We start from the raw sequence: 26,101 nt of genomic DNA, 5'->3' as shown, positions 1-26,101 counted from the left end.
TTTTATTGAGTAAATTACGTGTTTAGTACCTAAATTATCAATTTTGGTATGTTTTAGTACCTAAACTTTCAATTTTTTCAAAATCATACGTACGTAAATTACGTGTTAAGAACTTTAGTCTTTTTATTTCATTTTAGTACACGTTCAAAATTTAACGTTAAGTTTTAAATTTTTTTGAAATTTTAGGTACTAAAACAAACCAAAACTGATAGTTAGGTACTAAACGCTTTAAGTTTTTAACAACGGATACTAAAATGAAATAAAAACTAAATGTTATATATGATTTTGAAAAAATTAAAAGTTTAAGTACCAAAGCGGATTAGAACTAATAGTTTATATATTAAATGCATAGATTAGACTATTTTATTTTACAATTTTTTAATTTATTATCAGAAAAATAAAAAATATATTGTATTAAAAAAATTATTTTATGGGCCCTGGGCGGGCGCCCCTCCTGCCCTGGCCCAGGGCTGCTATCATATAATGTCAACTCTATATTTTTGAAGACATTAATATAATGTCATAAAATAAAATTCAAACAACTAGAAGGATTAACGAACCAATGAGCATATAGAAGGATTGCGTAGGTAAACGGGACTGCTGGAGGGTTGTGCTATATATATCTAACTATCAAACCGAAATGAAATCACAGTTTTTTTCAATTCTCCTGCGTTAAAAACAAGAAGAAAAAATGGCGTCCAATGCATCGGTTGAGGTCAGTTCTTTGCTGGTTCCGAGCGTTGTAGAAATGGCTAAAGAGCCCTCAACCTCCATTCCCAGCAGGTACCTCCGATCCGACATCGAGAAAGCCGCGGTTCCCGACGGTGATAAGGCTCTGCAAATCCCAGTTATCGACATGCAGAAATTGGTTTCCGGAGGACCAAACAATTCCGAGATCGAAAAGCTTGATTTTGCTTGTAAAGAATGGGGATTCTTCCAGGTTTCTTACATGCGGAAGCTTCTAAACATGAGTTACTAATGGTACTGTGTTATCACTTTTAATGTTGTTAAATTCACGTGCAGCTGGTGAACCATGGAGTTGACTCGATTTTGTTGGAGAATCTGAAGGCAGAGATTGCTAAGTTCTTCAAGCTTCCGATGGAAGAGAAGAAGAAATGGTGGCAGACACCTGGAAAAGCTGAGGGATTCGGACAAGCTTTTGTTGTGTCCGAAGATCAAAAGCTTGATTGGGGTGACCTCTTCTACATGCTCGCTTATCCTCTCCGTCTTCGAAACCCTAGCTTGATCCCCAGCCTCCCTTCTCCTTTGAGGTATACTAGTAATTAAAACACGACACTACTTGGTTGTAATAAAATTACACTTTTTTTAATGTTTTTGATGTAGTGAAACGATGGAGCGTTACACGTCGGATTTAAACAGTCTATCCAAGGCCATGCAGGAGAAGATAGCAGAAGCTTTGCACATGAAGATCGAGGAAATGAAGGAGTTGGTCGGAGAAGGAAGGCAAACGATTAGGGTTAACTGTTACCCACCATGTGATATGTCCGACCAGGTCATGGGAATCACTCCTCACTCGGATGCCACCCTCATTACCGTTTTGCTTCAGCTCAACGACGTCGACGGCCTAGAGATAAGGAAAGACGGGAAGTGGGTTCGAGTTCACCCCCAGCCGGATGCTTTCATCGTCAACGTCGGCGACATGTTAGAGATCATATCGAACGGAAGGTACCGTAGCATCGAGCATCGCGGGACGGTGCACCCGGAGAAGGAACGGCTCTCGTTCGCGACGTTCTTCGGCCTGCGGTACGACGGGGAATTGGGACCTGCACCGAGCTTGGTATCGGAACAATCGCCTGCCAAATTTATGAAGGTGAAGGTTCAGGAATTCTACAAAGGCTTGTTCTCCCGTGGGCTTCAGGGGAAAGCTTACATTGATACCTTTAAAATTGATCAGGATTGAGGATTAGACCAGTTGATTTTCTAGTAGTTATAATAAGAGAATTGCCCCCAATGTGTTGTTGGAAGAGAAGGTCAATGGTCTAAGTTTTATGAAGATATGTCAATAATTTTTTAATAGTTTAAGATGATTGTAAACTATTACATAAAATATATATTTTCCCATGAACTATATCTTTTTATAAATAAAATACATTTTTTAATTGTTTAAGATGATTGTAAAATATTAGTTTAAATATTTTTTTTTTCGTGAACTATATCTTTCTATTCCAAATAGTTAACACCATTAAAAATAAAATTCACAGTTCAATCAGAACACGCGGCGTCACTTATTAATTTTTATTTTCTTTATCAAAATAAATAAGAATTAAATAATAAAATAAAATAGGTAAACTATCAAAATTGCCCCTCCCTCTCTTCCCCGTAATACCACTCCTTTCCCTAACCCAACCCCTCTCCTTCCCCTCTCCCTCTCCCTCTCCCTCTCCCTCTCTTTCCTCTCTTCCCATTGTTCCTCTTGCTTCTCCCCTTTCTCTTCCCCCTCTCATCCCTCCGGTTCCGAAACCGCCACAAGAGCGAGTCCCGATCGGGGCGACTTCTTTAGGGATTTATCATCAATCGGCTCCAGGTAACGTGCCTATTCTAGCGAAAACGATGAGGACAAACAGGGAGTTCGAAGATGATTTAGAGTTGGACGTGGAGGAAGAAGGGGAAATGTTGCCGCCGCATGAGATTGTAGCCAGGAGCTTAGCACAGTCCCCTCCCTATCTGATAAAGACAATGAAGGCACATCTTCTTACTAATCTTCTTTTACACCCTCTTCATTTTCAAGCTCGTCAACCGAGGCTGCAATTGCAACTATGTTTCTCTTCTTAGATGACTTCTTCTTACCTGAAAATCCAAATGAGGAGCATCTTCTTCCTCATCTTCTTTCGCACCCTCTTCGTCTTCACGCTCACTAGCCAACGCCACTTTCAAGCTCGGGAAACCAATATCTTTCTTGTTACCAATTCCAAATATCCATTCACCGATGACAATCACCCTTTGCTCTCTAAAAATCCTTACTTCTTGTTCCATTCTTCCTGGCCGAGCTTCACGTCGATGGTCAAGTTTATAATGTAACCGATTCTACATCTTCAAGAATAACTGCTACTCACTTACCCACTTTTTATTGCCGGACTCCGTAAAGAACTCGTCTTGCAAGCTTGTGTACTTATGTAGGAACCCAAATGGCCAAATGCTACTTTCGTCCCGCTTTGGCACTTCACAAACAAGCTAAGAGAACAAATATTGAAGGACAAAGTGAAGGTGCATTTGCAGGTGGGGGGAGTGGATTTGAACTCGTCCAAGGTGGTGTAGGTTTGCTGTCCCAAGAGCACTTCATTTGCTTGCCACATAGAAGGTCAAAATGACCATTGACTGGTCAAAATAACTGTAAAGAATAGAGGGTTTAACGCCACATCATAAAACCGTTATAAGATTAACACATAATGACAAAAAAATTCAATGTCTAAAGTTTAATGATTAATTGAAAGTATTAAAATTACAGTGAGTTAACGTGCAATTTACCCAAAAATATTATCAAATTACATTTATGGTGCATAAAATTAAGAATTCATAATTTGGATCCATAAAAACGATCGCATTTTGCATTAGAAGACGAGATCGAAGCCAACTCCACAACGTTTCTTCAAAAACTACTACATTTCGCATTAACTATATTGACCAAAAAGTAGCAGCACAGTTTTTTTCACGTCACGTCAAAAATGTTTACATTTCATTCTTACTTATTTTCACCCTAATTAGTTTTTCACGAAACTAATTTAAAATCGATAAAATTCATCTAAAGATTTAACTTATTAATACTCTAATCTCATGATTGTTCGATAAAATTAGATTTGAGGTATGTTATTCATCTTCTTAAAATAACTTCTTATTGTTTGAATTTTAAAACGAACACTTAAAACATTTCAAATCTAAGAAAGTCCTAAACTCTCTAGAAATCATATATTTTTTATTTAATTCCGTGAATTTTAAAGAGGTTTTGAAAAAATTTAAATAAAAAAAGTGATGGAGCATAATGAAATGAGTTTATTGATGTCTTGATGATTGTAAAAGAATCGAGAGAGATACTTTTCAATAGTGATTAAAAATAAATGAAAAAACTAACTTTTATGAAGGGTTCTAACAACAAACTACCATATCAATTGATTTTTAATAAATTAAGGGTAAACTACACGGGTAACCAGTTAACTATGGTCAAATATCATTTTGACCACTGATATTTCAATTTGATCAAACAGACCACCCAACTATTTAAATGGTTCAATCAAGCCACTGGTCGTTAACTTTTAAAGGTGAAGGTGACATGGCAGTTAAAATTTAACCGAGAGAATGACTCCTCAGTTAACCTTTTGGTATAATTATATATTTGGTCCTTGTTACTTACACAAGATGTCAATTTGATCCTAATTTTAGTTAAATTCAATAAATTTAATCTTCTAATTAAATTGTGACATGTGTCAGTCTCTAAATTAGAAGGTTAAGTTTATTTTAATTTATTTTTAATTTAATATATTTATTTTACTCCAAGCAGAGGGTGACATGTTCACCCTCTGCCATTTGGTATATGATGGACAACAAATATATATATCTTGTATTATAGTATGTAAATGCTTTACTCAAAATTAATAATATTTTATATATCTTTTATTTTTTTTAACATATTAACTATATTTTATTTTTATTTTAATGAAAAAAAATATTTTATCTTTATCATCACTTAAAAATATATTATTTTAAATATTCAAAATATATTTTAAGTTAAGATATTTAAATAAGATAAAAATAAAATATATTTAATAAGTTAAAACAAAAATAAAAGATATATTTAAGATATATAAAATACTATTAATTTTAAGTAAAGCATTTATATACTATAATACAAGATGATTAAATTTATTTAATTTAATTAGATGATTAAATTTATTTAATTTAATTAAAATTAGGGTCAAATTGACATCTTGTGTAAGTAACAAGGACCAAATAAAGAATTATACCAAAAAGTTAATTGAGGAGTCATTCTCTCGGTTAAATTTTAACTTCCATGTCACCTCTACCATCAAAAGTTATCAGTTGTTTGATTGAATCATTTAAATAGTTGAGTGGTCTGTTTGATCAAATTAAAACATCGGTAATCAAAATGATTTTTGACCATAGTTGAGTTGTCACCCGTGTAATTTACCCATAAATTAATAAATAATTACACGAAAAAAAATAGTTCTAACATGCCTTAGAATTGGACAAAACCCATCAACCCTTTTAACAGGTTTAGTATATTATCAAATAGGGTCGTATAACTTTATCTTTTTGAAACAATAATATAATAACATCATTTTATAATGCTCTATGAACTTACTTGCAACTTGCAATCTCTCAGTTGGTGGAATTTTCTTATGCGTGGGGGAATAGTGCAACTTTTTGCAATATAAAAATTTGCGAAGCTTCCGTGTTATGAATTATTTTCAGTGAGATTCAGATTTCACGACTACAAGATTAAAAGTCTTGCGCTCTACCAACTGAGTTAGACGAACAATTCTAGTTTTTGCAATATATATCCCACAATCAAAGCAAACTGAAATCACAGCTTTTGCTTATTATTGGAAGGAAAAAATTAAGAAACATGGCATCGGTTGAGGTCAGTTCTTTGCTGGTTCCGAGTGTTGTAGAAATGGCTAAAGAGCTCTCGGCCTCCATTCCCGGCAGATACATTCGATCCGACATCGAAAGAGCCGTCGTTCCCGACGGTGATCAGGCTCTGGAAATCCCAGTTATCGACATGCAGAAATTGGTTTCCGGAGAACCAAACAATTCCGAGATCGAAAAGCTTGATTTTGCTTGTAAAGAATGGGGAATCTTCCAGGTTTTTTACCTCGATCTAAACATGAGTTGCTAATATTATTGTGTTATCACTTTTAATATTGTTGAATTCATGTGCAGCTGTTGAACCATGGAGTAGACTCGACTTTGTTGGAGAATCTGAAGGCAGAGATTGCTAAGTTCTTCAAGCTTCCAATGGAAGAGAAGAAGAAATGGTGGCAGACACCTGGGAACGCTGAGGGATTCGGACAAGCTTTTGTCGTGTCCGAAGATCAAAAGGTTGATTGGGGTGACCTCTTCTACGTGCTCACTCATCCTCTCCGTCTTCGAAACCCTCGCTTGATCCCCACCCTCGCTTCTCCTTTGAGGTATAAACTCCATAAAATTATAATTAAAACACTTGAATAAGAAATATAACAGAAAATACACCGCTTAAAATAATATTAAGATCAGATCTAGATCAAATGAGTACCATCTTGTCTTCAAATAATATTAAAGTACTGTTTTTTTTAATCTTCTTATTTTAATGCCGTCTATATAGAGAAACGATGGAGCGTTACACGTTTGATTTAAACAATTTATCCACGGCCATGCTAGGAAAGATAGCGGAAGCTTTGCACATGAAAACGGAGGAAATGACGGTGTTTGTCGGAGAAGGAAGGCAGACGATTAGGGTTAACTGTTACCCGCCATGTGAGCTGTCTGACCAGGTCATGGGACTCACTCCTCACTCGGACTCCACTCTCATTACCATTTTGCTTCAGCTCAACGACGTCGATGGTCTAGAGATAAGGAAAGGCGGTAAGTGGGTTCAAATTCAACCCCTCCCGGATGCTTTCGTTATCAACGTCGGCGACATTTTAGAGATCATATCGAACGGAAGATACTATAGCATCGAGCACCGTGTGACGGTGCACCCGGAGAAGGAACGGCTCTCGTTCGCGACGTTCTTCGGCCTGGGGCACGATGGGGAATTAGGCCCTGCACCGAGCTTGGTCTCGGAACAAACGCCTGCTAAGTTTACCAGGGTGAAGGTTCAAGAGTTCTACAAAGGTTTGTTCTCTCGTAGGCTTCAGGGGAAAGCTTACATTGATACCTTTAGAATTCAACAGGATTGAGAATTGAATCAGTTGATTTTCTTGTAGTTATTAATAAGGGAATTTCCCCAGTATGTTATCGGCAGCTCTTTTACTCTGTTCCCTTGATAGATTGTAATTGGTTTTTAAAAAAATAATTTACATAAAATAAATTACTTAAAAATTATTTTACGTAAAATGAATTATATTTTATAAAAAATAGTTTTTGAAAATTATTTTACAGTGTTTTGATTATGTTGTGTGAATCATTTTTCACTTGTTTGATACATTGTAATCAATTTTGTGAGAATGGTTTACGTAAATTAAATTATTTGAAAATTGAATTACGTAAAATGCATGTAAATCATGTCTGGTTGATAAATTTTCATATTATAAATATAAAATATAATAAATTAGTATTTTATCACCTAGGACTTTAAGAAATAACAACAATTATTTTACCATCGAAGTTGCTTAATTCGTGCAGTATTATATTAATATTAAATATATAAAATAATATTACTCATTATGAATAATTTAATAATATTATTATAAAAAATAAATAATATTAAAAATTTATTATATATTATTAAATTAAAAATAAAACATTATATATTATTATAATATAATTGAGTATATATTAATATAATATTAACAAAAATAATATTATTAAAATTATATTATATATTAAATATCTTAATAATTGATATTTTCATTAAATGATACTTAAATATTATATTAATATTAAATAAATAAAATAATATTATTTTGATTGCTTATAATTTGAAGTGAAAAGTTGAGAAAATATTTTACGAAAAAATCAATTAAATCCAAAAGAACTAGGAAAATAAATTACATTAAGAAAAATCAATTACAACTATCAAACACTAAAAAATATTTTTCGTAAAATCAATTAAAGCTATCAAACATAGGAAAATATTTTTCGGAAAATACTTTCTACCTATCGAACATGAGAAAAATATTTTTCAGCCTGTGTTTTTATCGGAACACAAAGTAGGTGTTAGATAAGCATGGTGGATTCTTCTCCTGCAATTCGACGAGGAAGAACAAATCATTTGAATATTTTCTATTCACTAGCAGACAAAAAATGAAGCTTTTTCATTCATTATCCAGAAGGGTTGGTAGGAAATAGAGATAACTTTGTTATAATGTTTACAGAACGATTTACAACAAAGTCAAAATCAGCATTCGCTACCAGAAGAATCTGAAGAAACATGGGATCAAAACAATCCAACGTCGGAAGTTCTCTGCTGGTGCCAAGCGTTCAAGAGCTGGCTAAGCAACCCTTATCCGCCGTTCCCGACAGATATCTCCGCCCTGATATTGAACGAGATGTCGTTCCCGATGGCGGCCCGATGCTCGAAATCCCGGTCATTGATATGCATAGATTGGTTTCTGATGAATCAATGGATCATGAAATATACAAGCTTGATTTTGCTTGTAAAGAATGGGGATTTTTCCAGGTAAAACAATCCCTAACTTGGTTCTCAAATATTAGACAAATCTTGATTCGTTTCTTGTTTTAATAGATTAGTTAGGACACATGTTTCCATCTTCTTGTTATGTGATAGCTTTAGTCGGGATTAAAAATTTTATTTTTGGCTAAACTCAACCGCAGTTAGTCAACCATGGAGTGAGCTTAACTCTGTTGGACAAAATAAAGACCCAGATTCGGGACTTCTTCAACCTTCCAATGGAAGAGAAGAACAAGTTCTGGCAGTATCCTGGGCAAGTTGAAGGATTCGGACAATCGTTTGTCGTGTTCGAAGATCAAAAGCTTGATTGGGGTGACATCTTCTACATGATCACTCTTCCGCTCCATCTTCGAAAGCCTCACTTGTTCCCCAGGCTCCCTCTTCCTTTGAGGTAGACACGACAGCTTCGAACACGATACAATCACGAGATACCAAAAATTAACTAAAACATGACATGAAACAAACTCATATTTCATTGCTTTTGAATGTAGAGATACAATGGAGCTCTACTCATCCGAGTTAAACAATCTATACATAGCTATCCTAGCAAAGATGGCCGAAGCTCTTAATATGAAAACCGAGGAAATGGAGTTTATTGGAGAGGGGAGGCAAGCAATGAGGGTGAACTATTACCCACCATGTCATTTACCGGCACAGGTCATCGGACTCACCCCTCATTCCGATGCCTCGGTTATAACTATTTTGCTACAGCTCAATGAAGTGGAAGGTCTACAGATAAAGAAAGATGGGAAGTGGGTTTCTGTTAAACCCCTTCCAAATGCCTTCATCGTAAACATTGGAGACATTTTCGAGGTAAATATTTATCATGAACGCATTAACACTCTAGATTAAGTTTCTGTTAATGTGTGTGTGTGTGCACTGCTTGTGTGAACTCTTATATGGCAGATTATAACAAACGGAAGGTACCGTAGCATTGAACACCGTGCCACAGTGAACTCCGAAAGGGAAAGGCTCTCATTTGCCACATTCTGTGGCGTGGGGGACGATGGTGAAATAGGCCCTGCACCAAGCTTGATCTCCGAACAAACACCTGCAATGTTTAGGAGAGTAAAAGTTGAAGAGTACTACAAAGGGCTATTTGCTCGTAAACTTCAGGGAAAATCTTATCTTGATTTCATGAGAATAGAACATGATTAAGGATGATATCTGTTGATTTTCTACTCAAGTTATAATGCAACAGTTGAAGGACATTGCTCCGAAACATTATAATCAGGTCTTTCGAATAAACTGCATATACATGTATGCATGTATTTAAATGGGACAAAGGGTTGCAGAAGCTGAGATTCAAGCTCGAAACCTGTTTGATACCATCTCATAAAGGTGACTCTATGAACCATCTAGGGTAAACCCTAGGGCCGTAGAATCACTTGTAATATTTTAAAACATGTTTTCGACCCAGGTGCTCGAATTCAATGCATTTACGTTTCTTTAAGATCACAGCACTTATCAGCAGAACTATGATGATGCTCATTTCATACTTCCCTTTTCAATAAAGATAATAATAAAAGCAAAATAATAACATAAAGAACTTGCCTTATATCAACTGAGACAGTGAAGTGCTCCCAATGTAAAATTTCGAGCAACCTTTCTCGGTGACATATAACAAAGCTGAGCTCGAGACAAGGAAAGGCCAAAACCATTTCCGGCAACTACTAGCTTTACTTGTTAGTGGTTACCTTAAACCCATTGCCTAAAAAAATAGATAAAGCAAAACGTGACAATGGTATTGCTCGAGTTTCTAGGTGAGTCCATGAAATATCATGGTCTTCAACTGACCATAAGCTTTCAGAATTCAATTGCAAACAGCTAGCTGAGAGCATAAATTTAGATTGAAGCATTATTAGATGCCATTCTCAAAGATATCACCATTTTCCTAAGCTTCCTGCTTTAGATAATTGCCTCAAAGGTTCTTCAGTATTTACATTCTTTTCCACGCTTAACGGCAATGCCAAATAAGCATTTGCATAGTATATACACAATCAAAAAGATTATGGCATTTCACAGTTTAAAACATACTTGCTAAGACCACTTCACACAGGATGGTCCGTCTTTCCTCTGAAAATCAAAATATGATGCTGCTATGATATTTATGCCTTGTTCATCTACATTATTCAAAGGATACATATTTGTAACAAGAGAAAGAAATACTGCAAGAATGTTGCAAAAAGTTTCAAATAAATAACCAGGCTCAGCTGCAAGCAATCAAGAGATTCTTACAACCAACTTGTTCTTCTTACCCACGGATAAAAGAACTTTGCCATCTACAATGTCTTCAGCCTCTATTCTTTTACTTTCAGTATCCACTCTTTTGTTGTTCAAGTAGACACCCCCTTGCTTCAATAGACGACGGGCAGCTGATTTGCTCTCGAGCAAACCAGATGAGACAGAAAGATCAATGATCGAAAGATTCAACACTTCAGTTTAAGGCAAGGAGCACGATGGAACATCCTCAGCAATCCCTTCAATAGTTTTCCAATCCAATTTCGTCTCTGATCCAGGTCTCAATGCTTCAGTTACCTTAAGAGCCTCATTCAAAACATCTTCACCGTGAACAAAACGAGTAATTTCCTCGGCCAGCCTCCACTGGGCGGTATTGGGCACATAACCAGGATTTTTCATTGCACTTTCCAACTCATTTATCTCTTCCATATCCAAGAATGTACGGATTCTGATAAACCTCACCATATCTGCATCCGGAACAGAGAAGAAATACTGGTAAAACTTTTACGGAGACAGCATAGACGGTGGAAGCCAAATTGCACCGTCTTCTGATTTTCCAAACTTGGTACCATCACTCTTCAATAAAAGAGGAAATGTCAAGCCATAAGCTCCTTCAGCTTGTAAAATCTTCCTTATCAACTCAGTCCCAGCAGTAATATTACCCCACTGATCACTCCCTCCAATTTATACATTCACTCCTCCATTCTTAGAAAGGTACAAAAAATCATAACCTTGCAACAACTGATAAGTAAACTCGATATAGCTCATCCCCTGTTCAAATTCCAACCTCTTCTTGACACTCTCCTTGCTCGTCATACTCCCAACCCTCGCATATCAACCGACTTGTTTAAGAATATCAAGCAGCATAACCTCTTTCCGCCAGTCATAATTGTTTAAAATCACAAAGTTTGAGCTTTTTTCAGAACCCAAATTTGCATTTTTACTAAGAATCTTACTGTTAATCTCCATGATCCCAACAATGTTTTTCTCCAATGTATTCAAATCAAGTTCAGGTCTTTCTTGGCTTTTACCAGTTGGGTCAAAACCACAATGAGCCCCAAAAGGTTTCCCAAATGTAAACTCTCAGCAGTTGGGTCAAAACCACAATAAACTTTGAGAGCAGCAGTTTGTCTGAACAAACCAACCTGAGATTTTCATTGGTTATAGATTCCAGCAATCCTCTTTCTTCAAGTATTTTAACAACATTTGGGATGCCACCCATTTGAGATTTTGGTTCAACAGTTGGATGAGGAGTGTTAAGGCTGCAACTTATGGAAGAAAAGCTGAAACTTTTTATGGGTCTTTTAGAGGAAGGAGTGATCTTGGCTGTAGTAAAGGGTAGGAAGAATTTTCCATGGTTGAAGCAAAGGAACGTCCTTGAAGCCATAAACAGTTGTCTGTTTCCAGTATTAAAAAGAACAAAAAAGTTTATAGTTTTATGTAATTAACAATGCCAAATCTTTGAATATGAAAAGAAGTTAAAAAATTAAATACTCAGAAACTCTAACCTTGGTGATTATGGCTGTCCACTGAAATCTCCAACCAGAGAGAATAAAAGAGAAAAAATTGTGGGATTTGGAAGAGAAGGATAAGCTGCCAAATGGGTTTGGATTTTGGTAGAGTACTTGGTTTTAAATGGTATAAAGCCCAAATTTGAAGGCTTTTAAAGAAATATTATGATGGTATGATAAATTAATTTTATTAACAACAACAAAATTAAATTGTATGCCACAGGAAAATGGTGTGTGTATAACAATAATTAATTTATTTTTGTATTGATTTTATATATTATCTATTGTGTCTATTAATGTTTGATTTGTATGCATTATATATATATATATGATCTAAGATCCAGTTACATAGTGTAAAACTAAAAAGTTGACACCTTTTGAGGATCATTGGATGAAGAAAAATCAAAGGCTGAAATTGACAAATAGAAAATGAGAAGATATTCACTTAAAAAAATAAAGAATTAATCTCAACTTTTGATTTTTCTTCATCCAACTAACCTAAAAGGATGTAAAATTAAATATTTTACACTAAATGTGAATAGATTCTAACACTATATATATATATATATATATATATATATATAATTACAATAACACTATGTTCCAACTTTCAAAAAATTAACACTTCATACATTTATTACTATTACATTAAAATTTCAAAATAAAATTGAGACAATGTAAAACAAAACATATAGGTGATGTCAACCTTGTATGCTGGGCAGATGCAAAGTCTACTAAGGGATCAAGTGCATTCTATTATTTTGAAAAAAATAATGAAATTTAATTTCATATATATTAAAAAAATTTGCACATTCATTATTTATAAAAAAAATTATGACCCATCCTTAAATTTCTAAATATGTTACTGATTATATATAAAAATAGTTGTCCCTTATTCTCACATATAATAGAATAAGGGGAGGTAAGATAGTAGTAGACTACCCACAATACTAAGTTGAGAGCAACTTCCGTAGAAGACCTCCGAATTATGAAATACCCTCCGTGAGACTCGATCCCACGACCTCAAGGTTATGTTACTGATTATATGTCAATTTTTTTTAAATGAAAACACAACACAACTCTATTCTTTTAATAAAATTTATTCCAGTAAAGCAAAAAAAATAGGGTGTATTAGATTCACCTAATAATTTGAAGCAATTTATTTGATTTAATAGAATCCAATGATACAACCTATAATTACAAAAGTGAATGATAAGAGAAAAGAGCAAAACCCCCCGCCCGGGGGGGGGGGGCATAAGCTCATCCCTTCTCCAAATAGACCCTCCCTAACTACCCTCAATTTGAGGTGCAGATATAAGTTTTTAATACAATCTATATTGAACTGTCCCTACACTACCGTGGGAGGCAACAGCCACAGCAGCAGCACCGACTGCACCATACTGGGTCTGTGCCTGTGGAAGTTTCGTGTCGATAGGCATTCTGTCGGTTAATTGGCCGGACCTGGTTTGTGGTTGGTAATATAGGTGGTTGTTAACCTCGAAAACCATTCCTGGTGCTGGTTTTGCCACTATGGTATACTTAGGTTGCAGCTTGGCCTGAGGATTCCTATCGGTTTGTATTCCAGGACTTCTCTTGGATTGTGGTGGTGGTCCGGAAGTAACAATGAGGGGAGATGGTCTGTGGAGGAAGGACTGCATTTCGGTAAAGGATATTAGCATCAAAACCATCTTTAGTGTTTTTCCGGTTCTCGTATGGTATGGCAGATCCGACAATTCTCCCTGGTTTTGCTGTACAAAGCGAAAGGATAATAAAAAAGATCCAGCATCAGTTAAATGGTAGAACGAACAGGTACACAAACCTAATGGTAAAAGCAGAACAAAATCAGTCCTACCTGATGGCACCCTAGGAGGAGGCCGTGCGGTCTTCGGAATACCAGCAACGGTGCTCTCTTTTTTTGAAGCCTCGTCTTTAGCTTGTTGACTCTGGCACAAAACCGAAGTCGACTGCGTATTTGGAAGGATAGTATTCGAATGAACTGTAGTAGACCTGCAATTAAACAGAATACAAGTTGGAAATCATCTCAAGAGGGGAAGAAAAGGTGCTATATTATACATCTGTCATTTAACTGTTGTGGAAATCCCATTCAAAAATGAGAAACAGATGAATCCGTGTTTTTCTCGATGCCGCCTCCTCAAAGCAGCTTAAGAATTAGCATAATTAACATATCTAACAGTCAGTTATATGTTGATCCATTAAAAACCGAATTGTCTAAAATGTGTAATACCTTGGCAGAGACGCATGCTTCCTCTCCAAAGGGAAAACCGGTGCACTTCTGCCGCCGTTCTCCTCGAGATACGCAAACTGCTTTCTGAATTGACCAATGGCACTGCAATAAAAAAAAATAACAATAAAATCACGTGGATAAGAGCGAAAGAAATACAAGCTAACGAGAATTAGATTTTATGATAGATAAATTAGGTAAATTAGATAGGATTCAAACCTTGGATAAAGAAAATTAGGTCCTCCGTTTCCATTTATATAGTCTTTGAGCAGCTGAGGATGATATTCTAGTATCTCCCTGAAAAGCAATTCCCTGATGTCCTCCTTTGTCAACCTTCGTCTCTCAAACTCGAACTCTAGTTTTGAGATCGGCTGACAAGAAGGTTCCCTCTCGATTTTAGCCAAGCCTTTGAAATAGGGATCAGCTAAAGCCTGTCACGTTAATTCAGAAAAAGGTTTTGAATATAACGAATCTAAAAAAGCAGGAAACTTGAAACATGACAAAGATATATATGAGAAAGCTCCATTTATTACTAACCAAGTCATATTTAAAGGATGCCATATTTACGGCATAAAAGATAAGAAAACACACCTGCTCAGGAGTTGGCCGGTCCTTGGGATCAAATGCTAACAGCCTATGTAATAGCCGCACTGCTAACGGGTCTGCATTAGGGAACTTCTTTGAAAACGGCACAGGGTGCTTTTTCTGCATTTCCATCAAGTATTTTCTTGCTTTGTCATTTCGAACCTGCAATTACGTAAAACAAATATCACCAAATTCGCTCTAGAAAAGAAAAAACGAAATGGTCCCAAAGGAAACAAAACACGTGAGCGAGCACACACAATTGGAACAAGATGCCTTACCCCAGAAATGGTTTCTGCTGAAGGTGTACCCAAAAGATCGGTGATCAATTCTAATTGATGAATTACGCTTTTTCCAGGAAATAGAGGCTTCCCTGTCAATACCTCAGCAAAGATGCAGCCGATGCTCCAAATATCAATAGCAGGTGTATACTGCAGACAGGTAACAACAAAAGTTAGACCCTTGATAATTATATGAAGAATTTAGAAGTCACACCCCGAGTAAAACACTACAGAGAAACAGACAAAACCCGACACAATTACCTGAATGACAGATATTTCAACTTCCAGGAGAGTTCAAAGTCCTCCCTGAACAACAATCATTTTAATCTAGGAATTACTGCTTATTAAATAGCATTCTTCAAGTATTCTTTATGTAATGAAAATGTTTCAATTCGCTAAACATGATATAGCTCAAACAAGATAAACTTGATGAGCATGCTCCAATGTTCGGCATTATATCCATAACTGAATTTCTATATAAACATTGAGACCACATGATACAACGAAAACAAAAAGGTCTATAAAATGTTGACCAACAATACCCAACAAATTGACACGGTTTAACCTTGACTGCCAGTTAGCAGAAAGGCAAACAACAATTCCATGCCAAGCTTTTAGTCCATGATATCACATATCATGTTTCACCATGTTGCCATTACATTGGAAGAAAAGAACTGAAGTCCATAAATGAAAAAAAAAATCCATACCTTAGAAGAAAAAGACCCACACAACTCGGGAGCCCTGTACCATCGTGTGGCAACGTAGTCCTGCAAGGAACATTAGAAAATAATATATAAATATGCATATTCACTACGTGGGAAAAAATTAAGGTGTAAGAAACTACATACTGTCCAAAAGACTGTAGTTGGGGTGTCACTGAATGCAACTCTCGCGAGCCCAAAGTCGCAAATTTTAAGTTTGCAATTTGCATTTGCCAATATATTCTTCGGTTTAAGGTCGCGGTGGTACACATTAGCTGCAACCAAATTGTAGCAATCGGTATAAGTTTGCAATTACACTAAGCTCCCTATCAAAACCGATTTCTTATATATTACAGCATGTAAGGATATAAGTGCTAGATAAGTGTATCATGCCATTATAAACACTTAAGAAAGCCAATATTTTACCTGTATGCATGTATTTCACTGCACGTAGCATTTGGTAAAGGAAAAATTGGTGATGTTCACGTGTTAAATCATCATTCGCTTTTATGACTTGGTGTAGATCAGACTCCATGAGCTCAAAAACAACAAATATGTCTTTGAACTCCCTCTTTGATGGGGGCATCATTATTCGCTTAATTTCTACTATATCAGGGTGTCTAAGAAGTCTGAGCAGTTTGACTTCTCGCAAAATCCTTATAGCATCAGATGCATGCTCAAATACATCCTGTATTTTCTTTATTGCTACTTTCTCCCCGGTATGTGTGTCACGCGCAGCACAAACAACTCCATAGCTTCCCTTTCCAATTACTTCAAGAATCTTATACCTGTTTGCATCCCCATATTCAGCGAAAAACTCCATCTCTTTTAGGTCCTGAAAAATGAAGAGAGAGAGAAAATGAGAAACACGCATGGTTGGGCCACAAGTAAATTATATATGATTAAGAAAAGGAAAAAATAGCATGCACAAGAAACAACAGAATCGTGCATTGATGAATCCTACAGAAAGTATATGAGCAACTATGTACAAACAGCTAGTGCCAAAACAACAAATACAACATGGTTGTATAATGCTACCGATCATGTATACGCCCCCACCCAAAACTAGAGGTCACAGATGCAGGCATAATTTGGAACTCGATGCACAAATGAACTATGTTTAAGATGTTACGTATGCAGGCAAACCTTTGCTTGAACTAGCTGAATAAGATAACAATTCAACCTGAAAGTGTTTGAATGAAACCAAAACCGAGTCTTCGTACAGCTTTATGAGCCATTAAAGATGCAAAAGTCATTGCTTTGGGGGAACAGAATCAGCTTCTCGATGTTGCATTTAGCTTTTGACAGTTTCTCTTAGTAAAAAATCATAGAATCTATTGAAACCAAATCAATTCTTGGGATGCTTTCCAGCATAATAAAATGGATATCGATATCATCTTTAGTAAATAAAACATGATCGAAACAAATCCAAAACTACTGATAACCATCTTTATCATGGTATGAAAAAGTGAAAACATGTGTACGGGAACCAAAAACAGTGAAAGAAAGAATAATCATCATTCTTCGAGAAATGTTTACAACATTAAGCACTAGCATAATACAGAACCGAGAAAATAACGCCACTGAAAGTAAATTCCTTACCTAACAGGTAATTAAGACAAGAAATCAATCAAATATGATATTAAAGATCCTCCAATAAAAATAAATTATATATGTAGTCTACACCACAAGCTAAAAAAATTCAAACAAGTTCAATGTTTTTGAAGCTTCAAGTTGATTTTAAAACCTGAAATTGAAGCAGAAGCTAAGCTCCATTTCTCATTCTGCATCCATGCTTTTTTACTTGTTTAAGGAAGAAGAAAAAGTGTGATTTACATTTGATGTGTTCTCTCTTCAATTCAAAATTATGCCTCATCAATCTCAGTGAAATTAAAGCCATGACTCAATTCATTTAGTCTGTTTAAAAAATCTAATCCAAACCGCAAAAACTCAACATAGCCCCCTATAACCAAAAATAAATAAAGAAAAAACAGCTGATTATGATTAACCAAGACCCTACCTTCTCCAAGCTATTTGATAAAAACATATATTAAATTTTTTAATAAACTCTAAACAGGTTTATTAACTTGAAACAATAGCACCCAAGGCAGATCAATTTTCCAACAAAAAAAGTCAACAATAAAGAACAAACTTAAAAAAAAAAGTTCAATTTTTTTACACTTCGATACACAAAACCCAGATCCTACAATTCCTAAAAGTCTAAACCTTTGAAGTTAAAAGGAGGAAAACTGATAAATTGTGAACAAACAAAAAAAGAAACAAACAAACAAACCTTCTTCAACTGATTTTGCTGCATCTTTTCTTCAACTCAAAACAAATGAAACAGCAAAAAGTTGTCTTCTTCCCTCTCTAGGCTCCCTAAGCAAACAGAAAAATACCCAGAAATAAAAGGAACAGGATTTTCTCTGCAGTCACATTCGCCACCCACCACGCAAGGCCAAGCCTTATTTGGCTTCTGTCTTCCTCAAACGAAAGCTTTGGAAGTTCCAAAATTTTGGGTCTTTCAAAAATCTACAAGATCTGGTAGATACAGTGAAGAGAGGACTCAAATGGGTTTCTTTAGGATCTCAAGGCAAGCGAGATTATAAAGAGAGAGAACCAAAAAAAATATGAAAGATCGGCGGTGAACGAAATGAAGTATAAAAGCGTGTGATTTCTGGTCGTTTTCTTTCTTTATTTTAAAATTATTTTACATGGAAAGAACTCTTTATATCCTCTTACTTTAAATATCAATCATGTTCCCCTACCGGCTTATGACCCAATCCTACAACGAGGTTAAATAATAGAGCATATCGTTTCGAAAGCCTTTCCTGGAAAATTCTTAATTAAGATTAACTCATTGTTTTCATAATATATTCATTGTACAATGGAAAATTAAGAGAGGGAGGGTAGGTAGCAGACAGGCCTCAGTTAATCAAACTCAAATTGAATTGGAAGAAACAAAAAGCATCATATTATTTGTCAAGCAGACATAGATTTTGTTCTTTCTGTCGTTTTTTATGTGATTAACAAAGCTTAATTGTTGCTTATCTTTAATTAGATAATCAAATTTAAAGAAAAAAATATTACAATAGTTTTTGTTTTCATTGGTCGGTTAAATGAATGGTAAAACTTTATCCTAATCTTAGATATAATAATAATTTGAACTTTAGAAAGGACTGATTAAACAACAATAAATGTTTAATGGTCAAGGGCCTCCTCCTACCTACCGAAAATGGAGGTTCAGTAACGTTAGAGAGTGATTAATATTTTAACCATGCAATTATTATATTTAATATTTTATTCATATTCACGACCTATCGAAATGGCGTTTATCTGTTATATTATTGATTTTCTCTACTTTAAACCATTGGATTGGATTTGGACATCCATTATACGTTTGTGAATAACTTTTCACGTCGCTCGAGTCTGAATTGCAGTTTGTCAGTAGTCTTTCAGTAGATATCCTACCGACAAACCATAAATCATACTCGAGTGACGTGAAAAGCTATCCACGAATGCATAACGGGTTTTCAAATCCAATCTGAGAGTCTGAAACAGAGAAGATCAACAATATAACAAATAAGTGTCATCTTAATAGGTTGTGACGATGTAACATGAATAAAATATTAAATATAATAATGGACTAGTTAGATTTTAAAACCTATCAAAGAAACTCGAGCCTAATCTGCGTTCGTGATTAGATTTTAATATTTATTTGTATTGTTCTTATTTAATATTAAATTGTTAGTTTTGTTCCAACTACTATAGGAAAATATCTTAATTATATGTTATGGAAAGACTACCGACAAATCGTAAATTAAACTCGAGGAACGTGAAAAATTATCTACAAACGAAAATCAAGTATCCAAATTTAATTCGATGATCAAAAGCATAGAAGAACACAAGATATCAAATAAGCACCATCTTGATCAATAGTGACGATGTCAAATCAACCCTTAAAAAAATATAAATAAAAAAAGACCAAATAACTTAAAAACATGAAAAAAAAAAAAACGTGTCATAAAGACATATGAAAACGTGTAATATAGATAGATTTATTAAAAATAAAAAATAAAAAGAAAATAAGGATTCTATATAGAAAAAAATAAAGAATACTGACTATCGACAATCAATATTAAAATTGATGTCGCCGTCAATTAATAAAGACGAAAGTGGATTATTAATATTATTATTAACTTGCCGATGAAAGGTTGTACATCATATGAAACATGCATCCACATTTGAAGCTTTTTATATAAATTCCAGGAACCAAATTTGTCGTCTTCCCACCAAATTGTGTCTTCTTCCGTAGAAAAAAATGAATCAGAACAAGATACGATCGTCCACTGTATAAAAATAATTAAAATTATCTTAAAATTAATATAAATAATATTTGCCTGATAATAATTTATTAAACTGTAAATTACATCAATCATCAGTGAATCTTACTCTCTTTGATTTCACTTCTTATATTTTAGATGCGTTTAATTTTCTCATTGAATTTAATATAATTAATATTTTTTATCATTCAACCATTTTCTCACCAAACGATATTATAAATAAAATGTTGTATAGATGTAAAATAACATCGTTTTGGTGAAAATTTTATTTTTTAAAAACGGCATCATTTTAACACTATTAAATATTTAATAATTGAGTGACAAAAAAATGTTAATTATATTAAATTCAGTGAAAGAATTGAATAAATTTAAAGTATAATAGGTGAAATAAGAGATATGGTAAATTTAATGATGATCGATGTAATTGACCCCTTATTAAAAAAACGTAGGGTAGCTGGTCCAACATTCCCATGCTCCACAGAAACAAACAAACAAATAAAAGTTGGATTTTATATGCTTATTTAAAAATAAATTTAGTAATTATCTTTCCAAGGTAATGGAAATAAAAGCTAAATAAAGGGGTTCAACTGTCCTACTCATTCAACGTCTCTTAAAGCAGACATTGCCTGTCCACCACATACAAAAGGCAGCAAAAGAAAGTGTTCTGTAGATTTTGGTAATCTGTATATAAATATTTTTGTATCACTTGCCTATAAATAAATATAATTTATTAAAATTCGAAACATATGTAAAATATTTACATGAGACATATTATATTAATCTTGCTTTACTAAATCCTTATGACCTTGAATTAAATTTATTTTGAATTGAACCTATGTGCATGTGCCACTTTTCATATATATGTATGTGCATAGTTGATATGATTTTGACATATCAATGAAGGGTGTCCCATTCGTGATGTACAATCGACATGCACCGGTGGTGGGAAATTATTATTTGCATAATGGACCACTTTGGGAATTTGCCTGACAAGAAGGGTATCTTAAAGCTTTCAACTTCACTAGTTTATTTTCCGAGTCTTTTGAATTTCAAACTTAGTGAAATTAAATCCTTAATTTCATATTTTTTATGGTTTAATTACTTCTAAGACCTTATTTATTCTAATGTCAAACAACTTAACCCTCGTAGTTTAATCTTAACTTCGTCCCCGTAAATAATGGGATAGGAAATCTTCATAAGTGGAACTATAACGTCACTATGGGTCTTTAATTATGTAATTTTTTTTAGATATAATTAAAGAATATACAGTAGCATAAAATGAAAATTAATAAAGTATAACCCATGCTTTTGAATTCAAATTATTCGAGAATTGGAAGACAAACAAAATATCTTGATAAGAGTTGAACAAAGTTGAATCTTTGTTCTTCTTTTTTCAATCTTTAGCCTCATAAAATGCCAATCATTTCTTTAAGTACCATCAATTGTTCGAGTTCTACGGTGGGCAATTCATAATTCGAAGGTTCTCTCACGGAAGCTGCTCTCAACCTGGCGTTGGGGGCAACCTACTATCTTACCTTCCCTTACCCCATTACATATGAGAATAAGGGTCAGCTAATTTTTTAATTGTTCGAGTGTTGTCGTCCATCTCCATTTACGTTATTTTCCCCCTTTATTTTTTTATTTTATCTATTATTCTTTTTTTCATTTCTCAAATTCTCTTGTAGCATAAAACTATCTATTGACATTAATATATGATTCGATCACTAACCATTTCTATTTTATATATAATACATCCAAATTTAAATAAAAGGATCAAAATTATAAATCGATCTGCAATCAGGACATACATAGAAAATTATGTCAGGGGTACGAACATAAGAAGTTATATTAAAAATTTTAGGGGTGCGAAGTTATAAAATTTTAGAGGGTACAAAATTAGATAATCAATAGAAATTAAAAAGAAAAAAATATAAAATATAAGAGAATTTGAAAATTCTAGGGTGTGTGACAGCACACAGCATCCCTCGGTCCATCCCTATCTATAATAAAACTTAATATTGAATTAAATAAATTTTCTCTTGTATCCTTATTTTATTAGATTGCTTTAAGTATCAACACACATAATCATGAATGAGTCTATTACATCGAAGTTGAAGTACCATTCGATTCAAAGGGGCTAAGATCGTAAGAACAAATAGTAATGCAATGGGGGTAGGAACAAAATAAAAATGTATGTTCTTTGGGATTATTGAAGAATCCAAGGGATGGCAGTGTCTATAAATTAAACATTTTGGACTCTTTATTAATGTCTTTATTGACCCTACCACATTCCGGAAACTGGAGACGGTGATGTTTTGTTCAAAGAATATTGCAGGCCGCAAATGAACTAAACCAGACAACCGTTGTCTGCTATAACAATTGTAGTGAAAGTGATTGTACGAAACATCGACATGAAAAAGGCCAACAGTCGTATCGAAGTGTTGGATTCTTATTTCCTGTTCTTGGGATGAAACTCGGACAACCTCAACTACGGGATGATAATACGCTTTGTGTAATAAATCATTTTGTGTTATTATGTGAGGACTGAAATTGGAGCTTCATTTAAGGTTAATAAGCTGCCCAGTTAAGTGGTTCGAAATAGGTTGCTGGTTTTTAAGTTGAAACTGTGCATGTAGCAGCAGCTTATAAACCTGATTATATGCTGAAAATTTTACTGGAATTATGCTTGTTTGCTTCAGCTTATGAACTGTTTAAATGGCGGCAACGTATGTTAAGGTAGGGACCCTAAGAGCATCTCCAACGCTGCGTTGGAGTGAAGATAGAGATGCACTGTAGAGGCTCCAGTGCTGCGCTAAATGCATCTCCACTTTGAAGATCTCTGGGTTTGCAACGCTACATGTAGCGTGCTACTGTAGCAATGCTACAAAAATCAGTTTTTTTTTGATTAAATTATAAGATAGATAAAAATATATTAAAATTAGATAAATAAGTAATTTTTCTGATTTTTTATATTTTTCTGATTTTTTTAAATTTACAAAATTAATATTATAATAGTTAAATATTGTGAATAAAATAGAGTTGATGGAAATGTAGAGATAGCGCTGGAGATGAATTACTGTTTAATCTCTAGAGTAGAGATAGAGATGCTATAGAGTAGAGATGAGGGCTGGAGATGACCTAATACGATGTTGAAAGTCAAAAGTTTCGGCGCATTAATGCACTGCTTTTGGCAGAGGTTAAATTTCAAGATTTACTGCTGATTAAGGGTGAGCAGTTGATCGAATCAAGTTAAATTAAGTTAAAAAACTTTGAGTTATTTTAATTGATGAGTCGTATTTTACAATTCGAACTTAATTTGATTTTTTTAATCGAGTATGGTTTAAGAAATTTGAGTCGAATTACTCTAGTTTCTATACTAATTTTATTATAATTATTTATAGTATTATGACAATGATTTATTCCAAATTTTTTTACTTTAGCTACCCATAAAATATATATATACTCTTTTATATTGTAATGTTATTTAAGATATCAAATGCAATATAAAAATTATGAAATATATTCATAATATTCTATTTTAAAGAAAGTATTTTGAGGATAAAATATTGATGAGAGTATAAATGAGTTAAGAAATTGATGAGAAGAAATAATTTGCCAACAATTGTAGTCAAAAGACCAAATTGAGTAAAATGCAAAGTTATGAGACTTAATAAAAAAGAGTCTTTAGTAAAAAAAATAGCAATTGAAGTTACATATATATTTTATTATGGTATATGAGCATGTGATTTAAATTTGGTAAAAAAGAACTTAAAATAAATGACAAATTGAAGGAATTAGGATATTATGAAAAATTGAAGGACTAAATTGAAAAATAAAAAAATTGTTATCAAAAAGAGAAATTGAAAGTGCACATGTATTCTACTATGGTTTAGGAGCATATGGCTCAAATTTGGTAAAAAAAAGGGACTTAAAATAAATGATGAATTGAAAAATAAGGGGATTATAAAAAATTTAAGGATTAAATTGAAAAATAAAAAAATTATTATCAAAAAGAGGAATTGAAAGTACACATGTATTCTACTATGGTTTAGGAGCATGTAATTCAAATTTGGTAAAAAACAGACTTAAAATAAATGACGAATTGAAGAAATAAGAAGATTATAAAAAATTGAATGACTAAATTGAAAATTAAAAAATTATTGTTATCAAAAAGAGGAATTGAAAGTAAACATGTATTCTACTATGGTTTAGGAGCATGTAGTTTAAATTTGGTAAAAATGAACTTAAAATGGAGGAGGAATTGAAGAAATCATGGACTAAATCGTAAAACTATCAAAATACTTAATCAAATTTTTGGTTTTTCGAGTAACTCGAAAATTAAAAATTTCAACTTAACTCGAACTCAAATACTAATTTTAAAATTTGAGTTGACTTAAATAACTTGAAATTGAAAATTTTTGATTTTTTCGAGTCAAGTCGAGTTTTGCTCACCCTTACGGCTAATTGTCGTTGAAAATTGGTAAGGGAAAAATTATTCATTTAGTCCCTACACTTTAGGTTATTCACAATATTGGTTCGTAAGATTCAATTATAAATACCTTTAGCTTAAAACTCATCACAAAACATTCCAATTTCCTCCCAATACTAGAGAAATTAGAGAGTTCAATTATAGAGTTATTTTCTCCTTTTTATCAAGAGAGAATTGTCATTGTTTTCTCCATATTATATCGAGAGAAGTTGTAATAGTAAAATTCTTCTACCTTTTGTCCGTGATTTTTGCCCTATATTGTTTAGGGGTTTTCCTCGTAAAATATGTGTCTTCTTTATCTTCATTATCATTTTCTCAAATTATCATTTGAGATTTTGCTCTATCAAATTGTTGTATTCCGCAACAATTGATATCAGAGTCTGATTTGAGTGTGTAATATCTATTTATTGTCTTTGTGGTTGCCACCAAAAGGTGGATCCTCTAGCATAAGAAAGTAAAAGGTATTACCCTTTCTACAAAGGTTCTAGGGAAATATTCATGTCAATTAGGAAAGAGTTGGAGCTATATGTGATAGAAGTTATAACAACAAAATTTGATATTGAAAAGTTTAACGAGAGAAATTTCACCCTATGTAAATTAAAGATGAAAGATATACTGAGGAAAGACAATTGTCTAGCAGTTATTAGTGAAAAACCGGTAAATTTCACAGATGATAATAAATGGAACGAGATGGACGAGAATGCTATGAAAAATATTCATCAGTTGCGATTTTGTTCTATCCGACGGTCGTATTCCGCAACATCTGAGTCTACAATGAACCTTAATTCAAGGTGTAAAATCTTAGTTTCATTAAGGATGAATTGGTTCTTTGAATTTGCATTTCATAAGTTATGAAATCCTTTTTGTTCTAATTTACGATGCTAGTGCTTATAAACTGGAAATGGAACCTAAAATGGTGCAAAAAACAGCAACTCCTAAGACTTGGCTTCTGCCTTGATGCTGCAACTTTTTAATTTTTTTTAAATGAGAAAATAACCTTAGTGATAAAAAATCCTAGATAATATACGATTTTGATCAATTTTTTTTGGATTTGCGAAAATGACCAACAAAATCGTAATGCGATCTCTAATTCGCATTGCGATCTCTACTATCGTAAATTCGCATTGCATTTCGCGTTGCGATAGTTGAAAATCGCGTTGCGATTTTCCATTTCGCGTTGCGATAGTCTACAGTTGTCGTTGCGATTTTCCATTCCCAATAGTGTTTCCAATACTATGTGGGATTGAGCATTACTAACACTTGTTTCCAATACATTGTGATTATTTAGGAAACAATTAACAATCATGCACCTTAAAACAACTGAATCAGCAACCAATTGCATT

At 33.8% G+C, this 26,101-nt stretch overlaps 2 protein-coding genes and 2 pseudogenes across 4 annotated transcripts; 2 read left to right on the top strand and 2 right to left on the bottom strand.

Annotated features, from left to right (window-relative positions):
- Nucleotides 1–701: 701 nt before the first annotated feature.
- Nucleotides 702–9,778, top strand: LOC120155388 (protein SRG1-like). Of its 3 annotated transcripts, none has more exons than XM_039166956.1 (4): nucleotides 713–940; nucleotides 8,512–8,759; nucleotides 8,860–9,181; nucleotides 9,275–9,778. In XM_039166956.1, the coding sequence occupies exons 1-4, from the start codon at nucleotides 749–751 to the stop codon at nucleotides 9,524–9,526; spliced, it is 1,014 nt and encodes a 337-aa protein (XP_039022887.1). In that variant the 5' UTR covers nucleotides 713–748; the 3' UTR covers nucleotides 9,527–9,778. The 3 variants fall into 3 exon arrangements, with proteins under 3 accessions (XP_039022886.1, XP_039022887.1, XP_039022885.1); XM_039166954.1 differs by lacking the exon at nucleotides 713–940 and adding an exon at nucleotides 7,855–8,356 and having other exon boundaries at nucleotides 9,275–9,772; XM_039166955.1 differs by lacking the exons at nucleotides 8,512–8,759; nucleotides 8,860–9,181; nucleotides 9,275–9,778 and adding exons at nucleotides 1,024–1,271; nucleotides 1,345–1,961 and having other exon boundaries at nucleotides 702–940.
- LOC120155465 (protein SRG1-like) lies at nucleotides 5,924–6,914 on the top strand. Its single transcript, XM_039167015.1, has 2 exons — nucleotides 5,924–6,164; nucleotides 6,338–6,914. The coding sequence occupies exons 1-2, from the start codon at nucleotides 5,992–5,994 to the stop codon at nucleotides 6,912–6,914; spliced, it is 750 nt and encodes a 249-aa protein (XP_039022946.1). The 5' UTR covers nucleotides 5,924–5,991.
- A 197-nt stretch (nucleotides 9,779–9,975) lies between the features above and the next one.
- On the bottom strand, nucleotides 9,976–12,237 carry LOC120155386 (annotated as a pseudogene).
- Nucleotides 12,238–13,256: 1,019 nt separating this feature from the next.
- LOC120155469 lies at nucleotides 13,257–18,487 on the bottom strand (annotated as a pseudogene).
- Between the last annotated feature and the right edge of the window lie 7,614 nt (nucleotides 18,488–26,101).

This window comes from Hibiscus syriacus, unplaced genomic scaffold (assembly GCF_006381635.1).
Source record: "Hibiscus syriacus cultivar Baekdansim isolate YM2019G1 unplaced genomic scaffold, ASM638163v2 tig00111191_pilon, whole genome shotgun sequence".
In the NCBI taxonomy this organism is placed as follows: Eukaryota; Viridiplantae; Streptophyta; class Magnoliopsida; order Malvales; family Malvaceae; genus Hibiscus; species Hibiscus syriacus.
This window is presented reverse-complemented; position numbering and strand designations above follow the sequence as displayed.